Consider the following 23,346-nt stretch of genomic DNA (forward strand, 5'->3'; position numbering starts at 1 on the left):
CAGGCAGCACGTTTTGGCAGGTCTCTGGTGGTGTCATTGCAGAAAAGCTTCCTATGGCTGTGTGCTCATTAGGACTGAAGAGACCCAGCTTTTACAGCCTCCTTTTGTTCCTCCCAGATGCTAATAAACAGTTACAAACTTTGGTTAAATGCTGCTTCTGGGAAGAAAGAGGGATGTTTGGGAGAATTCTGTTCCCATGGTACTTCTAGTTCATCAAGGTTTAGTCTGGGACAGGGGAGTGTCTCCTTTATGGGGGTGGGGTAGAGCAAACATGGCTGGTGTTTTTTCTGGTCCTCAGCTTTCTGGGGTGGAGGGACCCCAGAGCCAGGAAGGCTCTTGTTTCAAGCTCTGCACAACTGCATATGCCATGTAGAAGGTGAAGAAGGTTTGGGCTGCCATTCTGCAAGCTCAGATTCCCTGCCTCTTGACTCACCGTGGGACCTTGAGCAAATCACTTCCCCTGGGTTTGTGAAATCATGGGATTAATAATAGTGAGGTGTTGGCACATATCTGTTACTACTGGGGATTCTCAATCTTGGGTGTTTGTGCCAAAGCTCCCAGAAAGCTCTGAGAAAACATGGGCCCCATGTCCTTCCCAGTAGCAGTTAAGTCAGAATATCTGGTGGAAAACCTGGGGATAGTGCTGTTGTGCTAGACCAACGTTAGACTGGACCAGAAGTAGGTCAAATCTGGGGTTGCTTCTGTCCATATTTTGTGGGGTTCTATTGCATATAGTTACTTTCATTTGACCAAGAATTTGAGTAGGTTAGCAGAATGTACGGGAACCTCACATTTTTAATACCCCACAGGAAGCCCAAAGCTTTTCTTTTTTCAAAGAACAGGTTTGCTTACTTCCTAGATCCATCCCTCCTGGAGGGTAACATTGAGCTTTCTGGTTTCTCTGTGTACTGTGGACATAAAATTCCAGGTTTGAATTCGATCATGCCTCTCCCACATCACCCAACCTTTCTGATGTTGCTGAGACCCTCCCTGGAGCTCCCCCGAGAGACACTGGGCCTAGTCCCATGCCCTTCATCTCTTCTTAACCTGAAACAGCCATCTCATTCCCAGTACCATGTTCTGCAGAGCTGTGTAGATCTCAGGAAGAGCATAGAACTTCCATTGTCAGAAAATAGCAGTTTAGTTGTTCCTGTGAGCCAGTCCTGGCCAGTCTCGGCTTGGAGTCCTCTGTGGCAGAGAGCCCTCTGCCTCCCAGAGCATCCTGTTCTGTGTGGAACAGCTGTCAGGTCATCCTGAAATTGAGTCAAAATATTTCTCATAACTTCTGCTTATTGGTGCTCATACTACCCTTTCTGACCCCACAGAACATTTTTTCGTCCTGTTTTCGGGATTAGCTACTCATCCGGCAACCCCCAGGCATCAAGTCCTCTCAGAACACATTCCTTGGTCCCTCCTCCTCCTATGCCCATGAGGCAGAATCCAGATGCCATATTATTGTGATGGCTCCTGAAAGAGCGGGGTTTAGAGTGGAGAGTGCTTCTTCCAGGGGACACAACCCCCCAATTCTGTACACAGAATTGAGGGGGATACTCCCTTGTGGGTAGAAGTCCCCAAGTAAGCACAGCCTAAGATTAGGTAGGCTTTGGAGCATGTCTGTTAGACCACATGTGTGCAGTCTAGGTAGCCAAGACACTGGGTGTGGCACACATGTGGCAGCTCTTGTCCACTGAAGGGCCCTAGATCCTCCTGGCTTGCTACCAGGGAAGGTATGAGTACTTGACTCCCTCCCATAGCAGATAGGGAGTGTGGCCATGAGAGAGCTTCCTGGGCCTTGGTTTTATGACATCATTGGGAACAAGGTTAATATTTAATGGTGAAGGGTGAGCCCTGTTATTACTGGAACGCAGTCAGCAGCAGCAGCAGAACTTGTTCTGCCTGTTAGCCTCTTGGTGTCCTGAATGGAGATGGTGAATGGGAATCTAGTTTTCTCTTCAAACCGGAACCCCTGCTCCCTAAGCACAGGAGGGGTTGTCTGGACTTTACAGTGATTCTTCCCAGGGGGAAAAGGCCCTTCCTGCTTCACTAAGCAAGCAAGTCCACCCAAGCCAGTCCAGAGGCTCAGCTGCTCGGCTGTGATTAGGCATTTCGAGTCTGTTGGTGGGTGGCTGATAAAAGTGGTGCATAAAGATTTGTCACTGAGCCACCCTGTTGGCCAAACTCCTCCAAAATGGCTGATGTGTCTACAAGAAGATCTGTATTCCAGGTCACCTACATCATTTCCAGTAAATGGGCAAGCAGGCTAAGCATCAGGATAGGATGTAGGGGCTCTTTGGAGAGTGCTGCTTTGAGTCATTGCTTGGCCCTCAAAGGCCCTCTCCTCCCTCCTAACTCCCACTGGGCTGGCACGAATCTAGCAGTCAACACTACAGATATGGTTACTTGGCTTTTTAACCCAGTTGGGTTTAACTCTTAACTCCAAGAAAAGTGAGTTGACTCTACCTTATTGTTGTTCCCTTTTCTTGGTAGCTCTAACTAGAAAATGTAGCATCTTCCCCCTTTTATCAAAAACACAGAATACCAAAAGCTAGTGTGTCCACTGGATACCTGCCACTTCATAAGGATACCTTCTCAGCAAGCCAGGGCCAAGGATGCCCTGATGTGTAAGGAGAGAATGGCATCTGTCGCAGCCCACCATGTCTCGTGCCTGGGACTTGACCTGACTTTGCAGCCAGGGAATGAAGGAAGAGTAGACACATGTGGAAAAGCTTCGATCAGTTGGGCCATATTGGCTCTGAGCGAGTTAACGCCAACTCCACAACAAGCAGGATCCTCAGTGCTTTTATTTTGTACAACACTAGGGGTCATTCTGCTTCACCTGGCCTGTACAGGGAAGGCTTGGCCATTTCCACCAGTCCGAGGCATTGGGTGTGGCTGTGTGTCTCAAACATACATATCCACTCAGGACTTTATCCTCTGTACTAAGCTCACTCAGGGCTTCCTTCCACAAGGAGGGAGGCAAGTTCCCAGTTTCCTTCTGGCTTTCATTCCCCTCCCCTGTTCAGAGGACATTTTTATGTGGAAAGGTTTGAGGATCAGGAGAAGAGGTCCTGTGGCCTCTTTCATGGGATGCTGTGAGTAGCATCATAACCGTGGTAGCATTCATTGCCTGTAAGGATGAGGAGTGTGTCAGTGTACTACTTTGGGTGGGGCTATGGGGTTCCTAGGCAGGATGAACCTAGTGTAGGAATGGAGGGAGGTGAAGCCAGCAGCCTGTTAGCACAGGCCACGGGAGGAAGCCCTGCTTCCCCAGGTGTGGCCCCAGCAGGTGGCAGGTGTATGAAGTAAGTCACAAGGGCTGCTGTCTGAGGAAGAGAGACTTCCTGTACCAGCTGACTAGGGAGTGCTTGAGCCGCCCTTGCCTAGGGTTGGCACATCTGAGCCAAATTGGCAAAGCTTCCTCCTCTTCCTGTCAAACCTTCCTTTGGAGATTTCCTGTTGCTGGGAAAAAGTGGGTGGTATGGGAGAGCCAGCACTGGAGATGACGCATTGGCTCACAGGTTAAGTTGGTAAACTAAGGTTATATCTGAGACCCATAGCCAAGAGCCCTGCCCGCGTTAGGTGCTCCCTTAGCAGTACCCCTCCGGCCTCTTCTCATCCTCTTTGTGCCATCAAGGTCTGGTCTGAGGTTCCTGTGTCCTCGCACTAGTGGTTTAGGGTTTTCAGGATTTGAACCCTGTGAGTCAAGCCTGGTCTCAGCAGAGAGGAAGAAGGTGTTGGAGCAATTGGATCAGAGACATCTTAGGATAGTTGCCTTATCAACAAGAGGCCATCCCTTTCTCAGCTCCCAGTTTACCTAGCAAGACCACTTTAAAAGACTGAGGGGTTTTTTATTTTGTTTTTAAATTGATAAGTCTGGTTCAGCCTACCTTTGCCTCTTTAAGAATGAGATGTTTCCCGTGGCTGAATTATGACCTGTGTGGAAGGACATTTTATGATGTGTGTTACTAAATACTAGCTGTTCTGGGTCTGACTCGTGGAGCTCCTCTCTGAACATTGTGACGGTGTTTTCTAGAGACAAGAGGGGGATAGGCCCTGGGGAGAGGACTGGCCCTAGCCAGGACCTTGGGCAGTCACAAATACACCATCACTGTAGAATCCACACTGGTGATTACTTTGTTATGATGCTTCCCAAAGGCATGGTGGTGTTAGTGGAACCACAGAAACGAAATGTTGGGGGAATTTACTTTGATTGGTGGTTTGTTTTTTTTTTTAAATGACATCTGTCCTCAGTGATGGGGAAACAGAGGCACTGAGTGTGTGATTTAACAAATGCTGCCAAGCTGGGGAGAAGAGGTCATTAGGAATTTGAGCCTCCCTCAGTGGTGGTAGCACACACATCTAATCCTAGCACTTGGAGGCAGAAGCACCTGTATCTGTAAATCGGAGGCCAGCCTGGTCTACACAGTTAAGTTCCAGGATAGCAAGGGCTACACAGAGAAGCATTGTCTCAAAAAACAAACAACAAAAAGCCTCAAGTGCTCCATGGGAACTTCCGGGTGTGGAAGCCAGTTAGAACCAGCAACACCGTTTGCAGGACCATGCAGGACCACCCTCTCCCAAAGTAATGTAAATCACATCATTGAAAAATTATTGAGCTGGGAATGTAACTAAGAGATGTAGCCCATGCTTAACACTTTGGAGGCCCTGGGTTCAATCCTTTACACTAGAGGGAAAGAATTTTCAAATCAGTGACAGCAAGACATTAAATCAAGCCCTGGCCTCTGTGGCTACACAAGCCACATGTCATAAAGTTGGCCCTGGGGACCATAAACGTCAAAATCCCTGATAAATAAAATCCTGTAGTACTTAACCCAAGAAACAAAGTACGTTGAGCAAGGCCTTTTAGACGCCCAAGAGCCCCAAGAGAGTATTTTCTCTGTTCCCTGTAGACCTCTTCCAAGCAACTTGAAGTCAGAAAGAATTCACAGCGGGGGAAGCGTAGAGGTGATGCCTCTGGTAGCCCTGGGGGGGAGGAGGAGATGGCAGGGCTCTCTCCGTGTTCATACAGGCCTGCAGTGCCTGCCCTTCTGTCTCTACCTCCCTGGGGACGACTGTCATGCATTGTTCAGGCTATGCAGGCTTCTGCAGAGATTGAAGAGGCCCACTAGGTCCACTGTGATTTTTGTCCAGTCACCTATTTTGAGGATGAAGGGACAAGAGGTATTGTAGGAGAAGCTTCCTACCCTAGAGAAGGTGGCTTCTGAGACCTGCTCAGCTACCCAGATGGAGGTTCATCATGGAAGACTGGTCTCCTCTTTTCACAGTGAAGAAATAGAAATGACGAGATTAAATATGTGGCAGAGCCAGGGACAAGCTAGTGGGAGCCCAGCATAGGGTCAGCTGGGATGACCTGACCAGGAAGACCTCCTTGGGTCCAATCGGTCTCTCCAGGGGACCCTTCCTGCCAACCCTCTGGAGACTTCCATCTCTGCTTGAGGGTTCTTACTGCTGTTTTCTTAGAACATAGCCACATAACTGACCTTGTAGCTCAGTTTTTTAGCTACCTTCCTTTCTCAGGGTCATTTTCCTGCATCTCAGAAGTGTCCTCTCCCAAATAAGCCACTTGAACGGTAGTCCCGGATGAAGGATCTGTATCTGGAGATGTTCACACGGGCCTTCGGGCTGTGGACTGTAAGGGAAGATGATGGCATCTCTTATGTATCCTCCAGGGCCCTTGCTGTGCCAGGACAGTGTGCTGAGCACTGTGTTGTCCTCTGGTTCCTTTACCCTGTCTCCTTTATACACAGGAGGAAGGTGATGGCTTCCTAGAGAGTTAGGAGAACTCAGGCTGAGGGAAGGGATGCTGCTCGCCCAGAGCCCATAGCTGACAGGAACCTGGAAACAGTGGCTGGGCTCAGACCAGCACCACTTAGCATCTGTCATACCCCTGGCTCCTGCCCACCATACCTTGCTGGAACCCTGCTGTCCACCAGGGACTGTGCTAAAGTTAAATAAGGGGCACTCTTCAGAACCTTCCTTCTAGGGGAAGTAGGAAAAGACAAACCTATTAAAGGTTATGGACCAGAGCCTGTAGGCAGAGGGAGGGTTGAACAGCAGGCAGCCCAGGCCTGTGTGATGTACAGAATTCCACTTCCAAGTGCCAAGGGCATTTGAGACAGCATTTGGGGTGTTAGGACAATTTGTGAACCTACAGCTGTACATGAAAAAGTTTGTTCAGGATTGGCCACTGGGCATGACAAGAAGATAGCATTACTTTAAAGTAAATCAACGATTACTAAGCATTCACTATTAAGCTGAACATAATTGGGAATCTCATGGTGGTGGTAGTTGTGGCTGATGCTGTGTGTCCTCAATAAAAAGAAAGTGTCTGTTGGGGGAGGGCAGCTCTTTATTGCTGCATGTGCCTAACGATGCCCTGGTCTGCCTCTGGGCTCGGAGAGGAGCTGTGCATGAATCATCCTAATGGGCCCCATTCAGAGAGAAATGACCCTTCACTCAGTACAGCTTGCTGCTGCTTATTGAAATGCACCATGTGCCCAGGAGCTGCCACCAGGCCAGCAGCCTTCCCCCTTTCCTGCCTCAGCACAGAGAGGGCCACTGAGGGATGGGCTCTGCTCGGTGACTTCTCTCCCGGGGGGGGGGATAGGGGGGAGGGAGGGGGAATGCCTGGTTTCTGAAGGTCTCACCGTGCACTGCGCAGGCCTTCAGCCCCCAAGCACTGCTGCTTTGCTCTGCACACCATCCCCATGAGCACTTGGGAGTTACCACTTCCTGGGGCCTGTTCTCATACAAGAAAGCCTCACTGCAGTCCTGGCTTTTCCTTGGGAGGGAGGGGATTGGTGGTAGATGGGCCATGCCTATCAAAACCAGGGAAATGCCCAGAAAATTGGCAAGAATCAACTGCATTTTTAGAAGTATAGACAGTTTATAGATACTCTAACAGATGACTTTAGCCATGTCTCTTGTCCTTCAGGAATTAGGGGTTCTGCTTTTGTTTCCATCTGTGTTCGTGGAAGCCACTCGTTGCTCCTGGTCAATATAGAGAGGGCCTGCTGTGGTATTCAGGTGACCTTGGCAAAGCTGTTAGTTCTGCCCATTGTCTTTTATAAAATGTGGCAGAGGGTCCTTAGTTCCTGCCACTTTCTTATCTCTGCATCCCTTCCCAGCCTTAGCTCTGTGACAGCCCTGCTTTGATTTTGTGGACCAGGGTATAGCCCTGTGCTTGCTGCCCTATCCGACACCCCCACCCCACACCTTACCCATTGTCAGGTTGGTAGGTTGGCCCAGCATGATGTAAGCTGCTATGGAGAACAAGGGAGCAGTAGTCAGACACAACACAGACCCAGTCCAGCCTGGTGTCCACCTCCCACAGAGGGCTGTTTGTGGGTGGTGCTCCTTGCAGGAAAAGCTAAAGTGGAAGGGTGGTGGTGGATGTGTGGTGGTGGGCTTCCAAAAGGTGGTTATGGTGAGATTTCTTTGAAATACTTATTGATGGTTTTTAAAGAGCTATTTTGAACTATAGCAATTGCAGAAATGGAGTGGTGTGGACTTGAAAGTTAGGAAAGGTGTTTGGCTCCTGCCTCTGGCATTGATGTGGTTAGTTCATTCCCTCCTGGGCCTCCCATGCTCAGGGGAGTCCTGGTTTCCAAACTGGATGGCGGCCTTCTTTCTTCAGGTAGTGGCATATGTAAACACTGTAAGGTTTTCCCTTGTGCAAATCTTACACATGAGTTGAGAGCCAGTGACTGACTGGGTCACCTCCTTGGGTCCTCTCGGTAGTGTGGAACACGGCTGGGTGTTGGCTGAGTCTGTCTTGAGAGAGATGTACTGAATTCTCTATCCAGAGATCCTGGCAGACAGCAGTTGGAAAGCTCTAGGACTGAGTTCAAGTAGAACCTCTCACTACTAGAGAGATGCTGATAGGTCAGTCCCTAACATTTGACAGTAAGTTTCTGGGTAAACAGGATTGGGCCAGCCTATGCTCCAGCTTCCTACCCAGATTAACAGCCTGGGTGGAGGGCACTAAGCAGAAAAAGTTGGGTGGGTGTGTGAGAGAGAAAAGGAGGGCTGTGAGTGGGCCTGACAGGAGCCAGCAGAGGCTGGTTTGGAATGTCTTTTTCCTGACAAGCTGGAACCTGCAAGTACTTAAGCAGGCAGCTGTGGCTATCCCAGAGGCGGGACTAGAAAGTGTGTGTGTGTGTGTGTGTGTGTGTGTGTGTGTGTGTGTGTGTGTAGGGGGATTGCATTTGTTCCTCTGGCCTTCTTATGTGGAACAGGTATAGACAGTCAGTAAAAGGACATCTTGGTGGAATGCCAACTAAAAGTTCACACACAGGCCCCAGGAGAGACAGAGCTCAGCTCAGTGTAAGTGGTAGATCATTTCAATAGTGATGGCATCTCACATATCGGAATCACCAGGTCCTGAACTCCTTTTGCTGGAGTTTTGGGGCCAAGCATTCAACAGGTACCCTTCTATGAGGAAAGAGGGTCCTCGGGCTTGAAGTGCTCAAGACTGAGTGAAATCTTGAGAGGGAAAAAAGGAAGCCCATTCTAAGTCCTCTCATTTCCAGAAGCTGAGGCTGATTGCATGGATACAGCTAATTAATCTTCCCAAATTAATTTCCTTACTGTGTCAGAAATGATTTATTGGCATACCTTTACTGGGGGTTGGTCTATGCTGGTCAAAACCCCAGAGGACAGGGAGAGGCAAGAAAGGGCACTCGCTTGTGTATCTCTGCAGGGTGTCACAACTAGATCTGTGGACACACTGGCTGGTGTCAGATGCACACTGCACAGACAAGGGTGGGCTTGAACCTCTGAGTGTTTGCTACAGTTGTAAGAAGCTGAAAAGCAGGGGTGGGGTGGGGGGATTATTCCTTGAGGCTTTCCCTTTGGGGCCCTGAGAACTATGAGAGGTGCTGTCATGTTTAATTGTGGTTATTTCCTGTGTGTAATTACTGGGGCTTTGAGCGAGGGGGGTTGAGGAGTTCCTGAGTCTGTTTTCACCTTTAGGTTTTGGCTTCTCTTAGGCCGAGGTCACATTTGAGGTTTTTGCACCACGATATTTATGGGCACTGAGCACACAGAAGATGTCTCCTGCTTTGAAACAAGCACTCAGTGTTCTTCATAAATGCTGACATATTCCAGAACCATCTTACCTGCTCCTTACAACTGCTGTGCCCCAGATCCCAGGGGAACTCAGCGCACAGAGAAACAGAGCAGGTTTGCCTTGAGCTACCCAGAGCCTGTTAGCAGAGGCTGTTCCAGAGCGCTGCTTGTCTGAACTGTCACTGCCCAACCACGTCCTTTGAGCAATGGCCTCCCTCTCAGTGCATCTGTCTGGATGGCCCCAAGCAGGTAGGTGCTTCTCAGCCCCAGTGCCCTGGTTGGGGCTCCAAGGACAGCACCCATTGACCAGCCCTTAAAGCTGAGCTGCTTGTGTCCTGGTGCGCTTGCTCCTTACTGCTGCACAGCTCGGTCTACACAAAACCCTTTCCACTGCTGCTTCCCGCAGCCCCTCTCCACACTTCCCACACCCCTATTCCTTTGTGATTTGGTAACAGAGCCTCCATCCAGTGTCCTGTGTCACAGTGGGTCCCTAAGTGGGTCTAGGCCTCCTAAGGGGACTGTCACAGAGCCCTTTCACTGCAGTAGGAATGTAATGCTTTACATGTTTGTGCCCACCTTCAGGGGAGCCCTTCTGGGCCCCAAGTGACAAGGGTCATGGCCCCTGAACTTAAAGCTAGCAAGCAAGATAAAGAGCCCAAGGCCAAAATGCTTGTGGTACCCCACCCCCACCATCCATCAGTGAATGACAGGTCCTGTCACACTATACTGTGCCTTTTTAGCCAGGTGAGTTACCATGACGCCAGCTCCTGGTAGCTGTTCACCTGCCACCTCATTACAGCAAAAGCCTGTCTGTTTTCACTGTTGGTTAAAGTGGCTCTAATGGGAGAAGTCTGGGTGTGGAATGAATCCGGGCTTCATCTGTACCTATCATATATTTTGTGAATGTGTAAACACAGGCACGGAGGGGGTATTCTGCAGTTATCTAGAGATCGGTGGCCTCACTGTTAATAAAGCTAAGGTCGGTGTTGGTGGAGAGTCGATGAGAAATGGCTTGGCTGGGACCTTGCAGGCAGACCCAGGGGTCTTCACCTCGAGTAAACAAACAAAACGACATGGCCTGCCAAGTCTGGGCCCTCGTGGGGGTGCCACTCCCTCACTTCCCAGGGATGGATAGGAAAGCAGCATAGAGACCCTGCTACCATTCCCCATAAGCCCACAGCTGAACTGGAATTTCTGTGCCAGCAGTTCCCAGAAGCAGCAGGTACCTCAGAGAAGCTGACAGGTGGGCGGTGTCTGTGGAGCAGTGGGCATGGGGTGCTGTGTGTGTCCCATTCTTAGAAGATGAGGCTGCTCTCCCCCCTCTCTTTGTTGGCAGATTGTTCCTAGGATGTACACATCTATATGTTGAGAGCTTGGTAGGCCAGGCCTGAAAGTGCCTGGACTGTGAGCCTTGTGATCTGGACTGGGAACCTCTGTGAGTGGGGAGGGGTACAGGGCAGGGAGCTTGCCTGTGAATCCTCTACTGCACAGGCCATCTTGCTCAGTTGGAACCAGCTCTCAGGATTGCAGAGGATGCCCTGCCTCCTGCATCTAAAGTAGATTCTCAGACGATAGACCGAAGGCATGTTAGGTCAGCTCTCACTCCTACTGACCCTCCGAGTAGCAGGAGTACCACAGTTGCTTGACTTCATGAGCAGGGCTGAGAAATCCCTGGGAAAAAGTGAAATTCCAGAATAATGACTGGAGGTTTGCTCTCAGACTAGTGGCGGAGGGACTGGCTCATGCTTTTGACCCCTGATAAGAATCACCTGGATTGCTTGTTAAATACACAGACAATTGAGGCAAGGAAGGAGTCTGTTGTCTTAAAGTCATTCCAGGCCGTTTCTGTCTTAGACAGGTTTTGGAAGCAGTCTGTCTGCTGTTCCCAAAATAGCCTGTGGTAGAAGAGTCTGCGGCACTTCTTGGGCTTGCATGTCACACCGTAAGTAATAGGTCGTCCTTGTTTGCAGCTCTGACTCTCTCCCACACCCATCAGTCTAGGGACCAGCTTGGTGCAGACTTTTTCTCCAGCTGATCAACTCAGGTTCCTGGTTGTTTCTCATAAATAGGCATGTTGTGTTGAGCATCCTGTCATGACCCTTTCCTTTGAGATTGAGCAGCTCATGGAGAAGGCTGTTCGTCAATTAACGTGCAGGTTAATACCCCAGGGTGGGATGGCTTAGCATGCTTGGCAGGTCTCCTGTTGACGGATATAGAGGTTGTGTGGGATTTCTCATGATGAACATTTTTGCCCGTGTTTTCATGTGCACATTTAGCAGTAAATACTGAGATATAAAATTGCCGTGTCGGACTACGCACATTTGGGGATTTCCATTGATTCTGGTGAAAGTTACCACACTTCCTATGAGAGGTCCCAGTTCTTCATTGGGGGCAGCTATCTTACAAGAGCAACGAAAACACCCAGGCTTGTGGAAGGGTAGCCATGTGGCCACACCCACCCTCCTCAGCACTTCCCTTGGGATGGATGGGCTGAAAGACTGCTTCCTGTCTCACAGCTAATCCCCATGGTAAACACTGCAAGCCTTGGCTGTGGGAGGCACTGAGCTCTACCCACTGCTTGTGTACTATAGAGTTGCCTATAGGGCCAGCTCCCAACCTGTAGGCAGCCCACAGAACCACAATGAAGAGTGTTGGGGAATGGTGGATTCTAAATCCCAGAGTGGGAGTTACGCTCTGTAGGCTGGTTCCAGGGCCTCCTGCTGGATGCTTGGTGGCTTGACATGGCCCTGCCTCAGGGCTGCTCCGTGGCTGATTTATGTGCCAGTGACAATCCTTTAGTCATAGTGGAGAGAGCCGAGGAGGAGGGGCTTAGACCCCTGCTTTTTTGCTATCTCGGACCCTTTAATACAGGGACCGGGGCCTTGCCTCCCACAAGGCTGCCTGTGCATCAGGCAGTTCACTTAGACTTACAGGACTTATCTGCTAACTGGGGCATCCTACAGCAAGCAACCCCAACAGGCCCACATTTGTGGAGAGCCACTGGTTTTAATGCACGGCAGCCTTCAGGCACAGCTCCTGTGCACCAGCCCCAGGTAACTAGGACAGTTATGGTAGGTAAGCTGTCACACCACCCAGTCACTGTAGCCAGGGGCCTATCACTGTTCACAAGGGGCTCTGTGCCTCCCTGCCTCACATCCTAACACCTGGTTAAAATTTTACTTCCAACTAGGATGTGATTTGCGTAAGGTTGGACCTTTCAGTGCAGTGTTTGCCAAGTTTAAGGTTGCTTAAACTCCATTTCCCTCCCCTCCACCAGCCTCACTTTGAAGTTCAAAAGCGAATTGATTAAATATACATTTTAGGAACCTTCCGATTTGCTTCTTAAACTAACAGAATTCTAAACTTTTTTTTTTTTTAAACGGAAGGACTTTCAGCTGTCAGGTATAACTGGAACCACATGTCATCAGAGACCAGGGGTTTCCCTGGTTTTAGGGTTTGTGGATTCTTACTGAAAAAGGAAGTAAGCAGGGCAGTCAGCCGGAGGCCCATGACACCCTGAGCGCAGATCTCATTTTAATTAGAAAATATAGACAACGCCTGCCTTATCGCAGGGCTCCCGGCGCTCCCATCTATAGGTGAACAAAGATTTGTTTTATAGCCTGAGAGTCTCCATGTTTGCAAATTACAGAGCACTTCTGAGAGGGGGCAGGAATGCTGATTGCCGAATTACCTTGGAGACTACAGCTAGGCTAGGTGCCACCTTATCGGTGACCCACGATCTCCAGTAGAAACCCCAAATAATTTTGTTTTCTTCCCATTTTTACTGAATACTAGAAGATTTTCACATTGCTAAGACAGTGAGGGAGTGTGGGGCAGGAGCAGCTTGTTCGCTGTCACCTGCAGCAGCTAGCTGTGCACTTCACCATCTCTCTTGGGGTGTCTGGCCCCTTGAACTCACAGCTCTGCCCACAAGACCCACATCTGAGCTGTTCTGACCCACGGTGCTTCCCATACATGACTAATGTATTCTGCAGATGGCAGAGTGCAAATATCAAATGAAAGACAAAGCATGCCCAGCTCTCCCCAGCCCCCTTCTCTCCTGGCCTGGTGTCATTTGAGCTCACTGAAAGCACTGATTACCATGTCATCCTGTGGAGGGCCCCTGGGACCAGAGGCTAACCTGACTGCCTCTGCTCAGTTACTGGGTGCTCTAGGCCTGGGTCTTCCTGATCATGTGCTCCAGTTTAGTGACCAGGGACAGCTGCCTGCTCCTGTTTGGGCACTATATTCCAGGTAGCTGGCAGTCTCCTGTGCCGCCCTGCCAGGGTTGCTGCCATTGGCAGTCTTTCACCAGGCAGAGACTGGGGTCTTCACCAGTTCCTGAGTTTACAGGCCTTGCAAATGCCTTGCATTCCAGGAGCCCAGAGAGAAGAGCGGCTCCTGTGGTTTCTAATTAAACCTACAATTTAAATAACAATCCAGCAAGGGGGATGCTAACCTCCTCCCTCCTTGGGGCAGCAGCTGGGAGATTGAGGACTTATTTGCTCATTGCTAGACACCTGACCCGAAGGGTGAGGGGGGAGGGTGATGGGAGTTTGGAGTGAGGCTGGTCTGTAATAAAGGTTTGGATTGAGGGAACTCGGGTCCTTTTCTTCTCTGTAAGGACTAGGGAGTCAGAAATGAGACAGGAGGTGCTGTGTTCTCCTGAAGCTTTCTGACTGGAAATTGTCATCCTTTACCAGAAAATGTGGTGCTTCTCCTGTAGAGCGGTAGAATTCCAGATATGCATGCTCCTCACCAAGCCTGAGACCTGCCCCAGTGACTCATTCTTCCTCTGGTGTTAGTCAGGGATCTGGCCAACTGCCAAGTGAAAGCACCGGAATAAGCTTTGTGATTGAGGATGTGGGGGCACTGGTGCCCACCTTGAACCTCAGTTGCCCATCCATTATAGATGGGTCTGTGGGCCCTCACACTCCTAGCCTGTTCTGTTTTGACCCTGGCATCTGTACATTGCTGAGTCTGTTGTTTTCATCAGGCCTGTCTAGGGCCACACTCATCTTTTATAGTGTGTTGATCTCACCAAATTGTTGTGTGATGACCCACAACATGATTGTGTTCCAGATTTGGAGAAAAACTCAATGCTGAATGCAGCTATCCTTGTCTGAGGTCTTGGGCCTCAGCCAGCACCAAGGGCCTGCCAACGTTTCTGTGCTTTCTGTGATCTTCCAACTTCTCTCTCCCTTTTGCTCCATCCTTAAACCTAGTAACACATTCCCCATGACTCCAGGACCTCATCGCTGCACTTGTGTGCGTGTGCCCTCGATTCAGCTGCCCTGGTAGTTCCCCCAGGGTGGGCTCATGTTTCCTGCTCCCCTTGCCCTCGCTAGCCCAGGAGCAGTGCCTGGCTGTGCACAGAGACAAAGTCAGAGACGCCTCACATTCTGTTCCTCCCTGCAGGTGACCATAGCCGATGACTACTCGGACCCCTTTGATGCTAAGAACGACCTCAAGAGCAAAGCAGGAAAGGGCGAGAGTGCTGGCTACATGGAGCCCTATGAAGCCCAGAGGATCATGACAGGTGAGCAGAGCGCAGGCACGGAGTCTTAGTTTGTTTTCTGTTGCTGTGACAGAATACCCAAGAGTGGGCGATTTATAACGACTGTGTGATGGAAAGAAGTGTGCTTTTGTGATTCTACGTTTAAGATCAGGCAGGCACGAGGCCTTGTGTTGCATCATAGTGTGGCAGAGAACAGCAAGCAAACCTGCACAGAAGAGACAAGAGGGAAGACCTTGCTTTCCCTACGGAGTAAGAACCCACCCACTTCCACGGGACGGCATTGGTCTGTTTATGAAGACTCCGTTCCCATTGCTTGACCTCTCCCATTAAATCCTACTTCCCAACACCGCTGTGAAGAGCAGCTAGTGAACAACATTCTAGTTCTGGGGGTACAGAGCACATTCAAGTCATAACACAGGGCTTACAGCTCAGCAAGAAGGGTCTGTGGACATCTTGCCACCTTCTCTGTGGAAGTATTTGTTCACAGGGATAGCTAAGGGTTAGTGAGCTGTTCCTCTCCCACGTGTGTGTGTGTGTGTGTGTGTGTGTGTAACCTGCATGCAAAACACCCGCCACATGCACATGTGGAGGATAGAGGGCAGATGGCAGCAATCAATCCCTTTACCATGTGAGTCTCCAGTTTTGAACTCAGGTTGTTAGGCTTTGTGACAAGTGCCTTTATCTGTGGAATCACTTTGCTTGCCCCCTCCGCACATTTTATTGGTTTGTGTTTCACCAATACTGGAAAAAAGAACTTTTGGATTAGAACACAATTGTACTTAGCCAGAGATACCAAGAGAGAAGAGTTTGCTCAGAAACTCCTGGATGCAGAGAGGTAGGCAGAGAACCTTATTTGGAGCTATCTACCAACTAGCACAAAAGACTGGTTCATGCCACTTGTTAACCAGTGGAAGAGGAGGGTTCTTTGCAGAGTGCCTGGTGTTTGCTGCCCCTCCTCTTCCTCACGCTACCACATCTTCTCCTTTTTTAGAATACGGTCAGTTAAAAGGGGCAATTTCGGGTTGTGAGGATCTTGCCAAGGCTTCTTGTGACTCTTGACTTCTTTGTGTATACTGTCACCATGGTGATTGATAGTGTGGACATGGCTCAGGGTGAGCTGTCAGCGTAAGCACTCCAAGAAAAGACTCAGGTCCATGGACAGACCCAAAACTTGTCAGTGCTGAAAGCAGCCATGGAACAGGGTAGCACAGGAAGTTTAACTGTCTACACTGGGCCCAGAGTGGCCCTGAACTGTGTAGATAAGGATGGTCTTGAACTTCTAATCCTCCTGATTCTAACTTGACTCAACACGTCCAGTTTCTGTGGTGCTGCGAATCAGCTTTTGGGTTAGGCAAGTGCTCCAACCTAGTCACATTCCCAGCCCATCAAATTAAACTTTGAGAGTGATCCCTGTGGGTTACTGTTCGAATTTCTGTGCTGTGTGTACAGAACCTAGAACCAGGGCAGTGTTTGCTGCCTGGAAGGGGCCCAGACTGCAGCCAAGCACATCTGGAATGGACATACACCACCCAAGCAACCTCTGGGATTTAGTTTCCCCTGTGTAGCAAGAACCTTAAACCAGCCAGTTACAGTATGCAAGGCTGCTTTACCCACATTCTGTGCCTCTTGTTTTCCCCGTGTCAGTGACAGTAACAGTCACAGTGGAGGTTGCCAATTCGATAGTCCTCATTTGCAGTAGCTGATGTGGGATTCAAGTGGAAGGCCTGTTTTTTGCCAGTAGAGAACTGAAGCCCCCAAGCAACCCAGCTTCTTGGCTGTGAGGCAGCTTCCTGTGTCAGGACCATCTAGCACTTCTCCCCATGTCTGGGTGCCGACTTGGGCATCATTGATGGTGTCTGGGTGCCGACTCTGGCATCATTGATGGTGTTTGTCCCTCTACAACGCAGCTCCAGGAGCTTTAGTGAACAACAACTGGTCCCAGCCCTGTGGAGAAGTGAGCACTGTGGCTTCCTCTGACTCCCTCAGCTCACTGTCATGGCTCATACTACACTTGTGTCATCTGTAAGAGCTGTGTCTGGACCCAAGGCAGGTGCTCAACTCCATGGGCTCTGTTCCAATGCCTCCTAGGTGTCTGAGCCTTGTTACATCATACCCAAGCCAGTTCTAGAGCTGCCACCTTAAAACCTTACATCGAGTCAGAGGATGTAGCTTAGTTGGGGGAACCCTAGCCTGTTTCAGTCCCCAGTTCCAAAAAACAGAAGACTCAGCTGGAGAGCCAGAGACCATTCAATTTCCTTTGAATTGGGAAATTGGGGCTAGAAAAACAAAAACAAGTTAATCCTTTTGAGACTTATTTTTAAGGCACTGATTAAATGGAAAGATATTTGATGAATCACCAATCTGCCCATGCTTAGTGGTACATTGGGAGACAGTGAAGGGTTGTTACATTTTAGATGTGTGATTGGCTCAGATGACTTGAGGTCCATGGTAACCCTGAACTGAAGCCTTAGGATATCTTGATTCATCATGACTGCCCCCCCCCCTTACATATATTCTCCCCCCCCCCCCACACACACACACTCCCGCCCCCTTCCCCCTCTCGGACTGGCTCCTGGGTTTCCTTCCTGCCTCCACATGCGTATTTGATGTCCTTAGACCAGGTCTCCTATTGGGCCAATGGTCAGACAGCTACAGAGCCCAAGTACTTCGTTACTTTGTTTTTTGCCCCAGTGCTGGGCATTGAGCCTAGGACCTCATACCCGTCTAAACAAACAGTTTAAGTGAGCAACTGTATCCCAGAGTCTCTTTTTACATTTTATTTTATGATGGTCTTGTTAAGTCGCCCAGGCTGCCTTTGAACTCACCCTGCAGCTCAGGCAGGTTTTAGTTTCCTGAGTAGTGAGGAATACAGGCAGGTGGCACCAGGCCAGCTACCTCTGTCTTTTCCTTTCTCCAAGTCTCTGTCCCAGGCTGCAAGCCCCTGATTCCCAACTCTCTGTAACTACAACTCCAAAAGATCTGCTACCCTCTTCTGGTCTCTGTGGACACATGCGCTTACGTGCACTATGTCCCTGCCCCCCATACATATATGCTTACCTAATAAGAAGAAAGTATTTTTTAAAATGAGTTCAGAAAGGCTGGACTGTAGCTCAGCGTAGATCAGGTATGGGGGAGCACTGATGGGGGCCTATTGGCAGGAGAGAAGACATGGGATGGGTAACAGTTGGCCACCAGCTTTTCAAAGGACTTCCTGCACTCAGTCTTGGGGGAGCCTGTAAGGTACAAACACTCTCCATTTGCAGAGACCACTGAAGCTTGGGCCAGTGAAGGAAGCAGCAGACCCAGGATCCTGCCCTGAAGTCCTCCAATGTTTGCAAACAGCCCCTAACTCAGAAACCCAGCTCAGCCCTTCCCAGAGGGTCTAAGAAAGTAAGGAAGATCACCGAGGCCTGGGCCCCTCTCAGGGTTTCTGGTTAGGGTTTATGTGGAAGTACCCTGGGGGCCAAGGAATGCCACAGAAATCACATCATGCAACATATCTCATACAAGAGAGGGGGAGAGGGGAGGAGAATGAGAGGCTGCCAGAGAAAGAGAGGGAGGGAGGGAGGGAGAAAGAGAGAGAGGGAGAAAGAGAGAGAGAGAGAAAGAGAACGAGAACACACTAGTGCGAAAGAAGACAGAAGAGAGAGACAGTGGCCATTGTGTGTTTGGCAGCTGGTGACAATGTTGCTACTGGCACTTAGTCACTGAAGACAGGCTAGGATTCTAAAACCCATGTGAAGAGCACCTGGTTTCTGCTGTTTCTAACCTTTGCCTTCAGAATCCTTTACAGAAGCACTCAGTGTCAGCTCAGGAGATGACTCACTTTGGTTTTAATTGAAAGCATTTTCACATACTTTTTAATATGTAAGCAATTACACATTAAAAACACCTTAGCTGTTGTTACTAAATCGGCTTTATAGCATAATAAGAGAGATTAAGAGAGGTCCTTCCACACAGCCTGGCCACCCTGATGTGACTGACTTCATTATACCTGTCTTCTTTCCTTTGAAACTCTCTACCTGGTAGTTGTGCTGTCCAGAGGCCTGAAAGGATGTCCTTTGTGTTGTCTCCTGTGTAGCCTCTTCTGGTAGCAGCATACTTTTCAGAAACATTAGCAAATGATTGAAATCAGTATTCTTCCTGAAGAAAGAGCAACCGATGAGGCTTCTAGTCTTGGTTCTATCCCTAATTTGCTGTGCAGCCCTGGACAGGTTGCTTTCTCCTCTGGGCTTCATTCCCTCATCTATAAAGCTAGAATCTGTTTTTTATGACCAGGTGTGTGAAGGATCCAAATGAGGTAACAGATCTGGCTCGACTAAATCTTGAGGGTACTGTTTCTGGAGTCATCTCTAGGGACTGGCCCTAAGAGTTCTGAATCTCCTGACCTTCCTTGTGCAACCCTCCTGAGTCTCTTAGTGGGTGGCAGACAGACAGAGCACTCTCTGGCCCTGCTATTCTGTTCTCTGCTTCTAGTCTAGAGTCTAATAAATATTTCTGAGACAAGGGCCCTGGGCCTTGCCTGACCCATCTCTGTGTTCGTTGACATCTTGGGCAGCCGGTCTGGTTTCTGGAGGGCACAGGGCCCTTCCTGTGCAGAGGACAGGCCTCCCCCTTCCCCAAGCTGCACAGTGCTTTAGACTCTGTTCCCAGCATGTCCTTACATTTGCCTCTCATGTCCCCCATGTCCCTCTGTCTCTAGCTGCCCTGGGAGGGTTCATGCTTTAGCCTGTCCTGGTGGTCACAGTGTTCCCTCGAGAGTGACAGGATGAAGAGCAGTCCTTTTGGCTTAGCATTCTTTCTGCCTGGGGCCCAGATGGGCAGGCACGACCAAGGTCACACTGTAACAAGCATCAGAACAGATCCGTGCAGCCCAGAGCTCCTGGGCCTGTGTTGAAACGTTTGAAGCCTGTCCTGGCGTCCTCCCATCTACCAGGGACAGTGCAGAGTTCCCTAGTTGGTCCATGTTTACTGGATAACTTACCTACTGGACAGGAAGGAGATAATCAAGTGTAAATAGATTCTGTATTAGTCAGCAGTGACTTCCCTGGTCTTGAGAAAGAGTGGAGCTTACACACCCAGCTTGTACTACTTACCCACCCAGCTATAGACAGGATGGGTAAAGAGGTGGGAAGCTAGGTTGCCATGGTGATGGGGCCCTCCAGAGTTGTTTGTTCCCTCCCAACCTGCCTGGATATCCCCTGACTCTGAGGATATCCAGGTTTTTTTAGGACAGATGCAGCAAGACCAGAGCAGAGTCAGATGTGTATGCTTGTAACCCCAATATCTGGAGGTCAAGACAGAAGAATCACAAGTTTGAGCCCAGCCTGGGTTATATAGCAAGATCCTGTCTTTCTGTGGGCAGTAAGTATTTATGCCTCCAAGCACATGGTTGTCTTTAGTATAAAATGGGCCGACAATGACATTGGACAGATAATGTAGTCTTGGAAGGACCCAGGGCTGGGAGATACGGGCCCCTGAAAGAAAGGGTGTACGCTGAGCCACACAGAGAGTAGTGCTGGGGAAAGCTGTGGTCTTACAAGGACTCTCCAGACTTCTTGTCTGATACTTCACCCATCTTTTTCTCTGTTTGATCTTGTCTCAACACTTAGTATTATTGAGCATTCTCTGACTCTTTACCTACATTTTATCTGTGTTCCCTGCAGGGGCCTCAGTACAAATACAGTGTATGACTTGAAGTAGGTGCTTGTCTCATTGCTTGAATGATGTGTGTGCTAACTTAACCTGAGAGACCCAGGGCTGTTTTTACAAAGTGTTGTGTGTCATTCAGGCTCTCTGAGACCTATCTTGCCAGGTCTATCAGTCGGAGTTTCAGACCTTGCTAAATGGAGGGTTAGGGGACAGGAAGAGAGCAGAATCCCTTGGTGCCTCCCGGCCAATTCTGTCTCTGTAGCTGGCAGATTGTGCAGAAGGTCTGATTATCCTTCTTCTCCCTCTCTTTCTCTCTCTGAGCTGAAAGCTCCTTGGAGGACAGAGACTGGGTCTTCATTTCTCATCTGGATTCAGTAAATAGTCACTGATTAAACGAATGATCGGAGGTTGGAATGCAAGTCTGTATGGACAAAAGAACATGAAACAAACAAAAACACTCTAAACAACTTTTCCCATTTGGTAAAGACTTGCTTGTCCTTAACCACAGGGCATCAGTTTAGCAGATGGGGGTTTTAAATACTGCTGTGTGCTGGCACTGTTCTGAGTCCTAGGGCTTATTAATGAGCAAAGCTCCTGTACTCATGGAGCTTGGAGTCAGTTCAGGACCAAGGAAGGGCACTGTCACCTGGCCATGGTTCCTGAGGCCTGATACTTAGATCGTCATCAAGAACAGAGTGGGGGTGTGTCTGTTCTCAGACAGGCTCAGGAACTCAGGCCCATTGCAACCCAGTTCCTGCTCTCCTGGGCACACCCCACAGAGGCAAGACATGTTTCGGAAGTTGTTCAGCATAATGTGTCTGCCTGGGTATGGGACAGGTTAGAGCAGCAAGGAACAGTGGCTGGCAGACTGGTTCTGTGGCTCTGCGGCCAGGACAGTCAGTTTCCTAGGTCAGAGAGTTGAGGCAGGAGCCTGGCAGTGGCTATTCAGATGTTCCTGGAGGACAGTTTAGGATTGCTTGTCAGCCATGGCAACACAGTTGTAAGGGACAGGAGGAGCCTGATGACCTTCAGTGGGGTCCTAAGCGACTGTCAGTTACCTGTTAGGGATATCCTGGCTACAGAGGCAGGAGGGAGGCTCCTGACAGGACACGACACTTGGGGCTAGAGACACCAGATTATGTTGGTATATTAGAGAAGTTGCTGGATCAGTTCAGGGCAGGTCCCAAAGAAACCCAGAAGCCTAGGCCAACAGAGAGAATGGAGCTCCTGGTGCAAGGAGAAAAGGTAGCCCAGAGGGCTCACCAGGAACACCACTGTCTGCCTCTGCCCCTCTGAAGTCTGGGGAAGGCGTTTAATGGCTGCTTTGAACACTATTTTGACTAATTATTGCCCCTACCCCCAAAGTAGGGACTCAAGTGGTCTTTCTGAAAACTTAGAGGGGACAGTTCTGTATTTAAAGGGTACATTTTACAGACTTAGCCAAGAACCTCCCTAGGTCTCTGGGAGGAAGCTGGGAGGATTACTCCAATCTTACGGATGAGAAAGTCAGGTCACCAGTACTCTGCCTCTCTCCAGGCCCTTCTTTCATGGAGGGCCCCTTTGTCTGGCGATGCTTGTGGAGGAGGGCAGTACATTTGGCTGGTTTGATATATACTGGCACTGCATGTGCCTCTGGTTCTTTCTAAGGGAGGCAGCCTGGGCATGTACACATAAGTTTGATTTTTTTTTTTTTTTTTTTTTTTTGGTACTTCTCCAATAGCTTGTCACTCTAAGGGATCTAGATGCTGTGGAGGAGTCTTCCCACTGCCCAGTTGCAAGTAGTTTTGGGTTTTTTTTGTTGTTGTTTGTTTGAAATATGTGTGTGAGAGACTGTAAGGTGGGCATGTTTGTGCCACACATATGGAGGTCAGAGGACATCTATGGAGTCAGTTCTCACCTCCCACTTTTATGTGGGTTCTAAGGATTGAGTTCAAGTTGACAGCCTTTGACTAGCAAGAGCTTTATCTGCTGAGTCACCGCTCCCCGCCCCACTGCAGGCTTTAATGACACTTAAATGTCACCTACCCATCCCTTTCCATTTTCATGTGCTCACGCACATACATGAATGCATGCAGAGGCCAGGGATTGATGCTATCCCCAAATCAGTCTGTATGCTTTATTCAGTGAAGCATGATCTCAGCCAGACCCAGAGTTTGCCACTATCCTGGCTAGACTCAATATGGCCGTTTTGCTGGCCAGCTTGCTCTATGAAATACCATCTCCCCCTTCTGAGGCTAAAATTACAGGCCAGATACCAGGCCTGCTCAGCATTTATGGGGGTTCTAGGGATCTGAACTTTATTTGCCCCTGTGCTTGACACAGCATGCACTTCAACTTTGAACTGTTCCCCAAACCCCACACCCCACTTCTTGGCAGACTGGCAGCGAGTGCCAGGGTTTGAGATACTGGCTGGGCTTTCTATGACAAATATTTCCTGGTCAAAACTGCTGGTTCAGGTGGAATGTCATGGGAATGATGGGCAAGTAGACTCTCTTGGAAGGAGGACTTGTAGTCTCCCTGCCTTCTCACCCTCCACTAGTGTCCTCTTGGGCTTCCCTGATGCTGGCTTGTGGCTCTGGTGGCTCCCCCATTCTATCAGGCTTTAAGTGTATGTACACGCATGCACACACAGACGCATGCACACGTTCACACACAGGCACATGTCTTCCTGTCCCCATTCCCCTAGTTACATGTCCCCTTCATGAAGCCATCCTATCTAGTATTTCAGCCCCACCCCATCTCCCTGGATCCTCACCTTCCTCACATGAACAGTCTTATGCTGTCTGGCCTTCCCAGAAACCTCATTTGCAGCCCCCACTCCCCCGCAGTGGCGGTCTGGGGGAGTCTGCTGCCTCAGCAGGCATGCAGATCCTCTACTTGCTGTGCTCTGTCTTAGACCTTCACTCTGGATGTGAGTTTGGGGGTGGCATTCCTGGCTGAGGCTTACTTGAAACCCTCCACCTGCCATACTGAAGCTTTTCCTAGACTCCCTCAGTCTTTCAAGTCTGATGGCAGCTGCTGCTCTTTTTCCTGTCCTGAGGTGCTCGCTTAACCTCTCAGCCTCCCTCCTTTGTCTCCTAGGGGTA

At 49.5% G+C, this 23,346-nt stretch overlaps 1 protein-coding gene across 1 annotated transcript in view; it reads left to right on the forward strand.

Moving 5' to 3' along the window:
- The window catches only part of Shb (SH2 domain containing adaptor protein B), a 108,737-nt gene that overhangs the window by 26,589 nt on the left and 58,802 nt on the right, over positions 1 to 23,346 (forward strand). The window contains exon 2 of the mRNA XM_028770253.1: positions 14,509 to 14,629. Within this exon, the coding sequence (XP_028626086.1) occupies positions 14,509 to 14,629 (121 nt within the window). The remainder of the gene's footprint in view (positions 1 to 14,508; positions 14,630 to 23,346) is intronic.

This window comes from Grammomys surdaster, unplaced genomic scaffold, assembly GCF_004785775.1.
Source record: "Grammomys surdaster isolate TR1022 unplaced genomic scaffold, NIH_TR_1.0 199, whole genome shotgun sequence".
NCBI lineage: Eukaryota > Metazoa > Chordata > Mammalia > Rodentia > Muridae > Grammomys > Grammomys surdaster.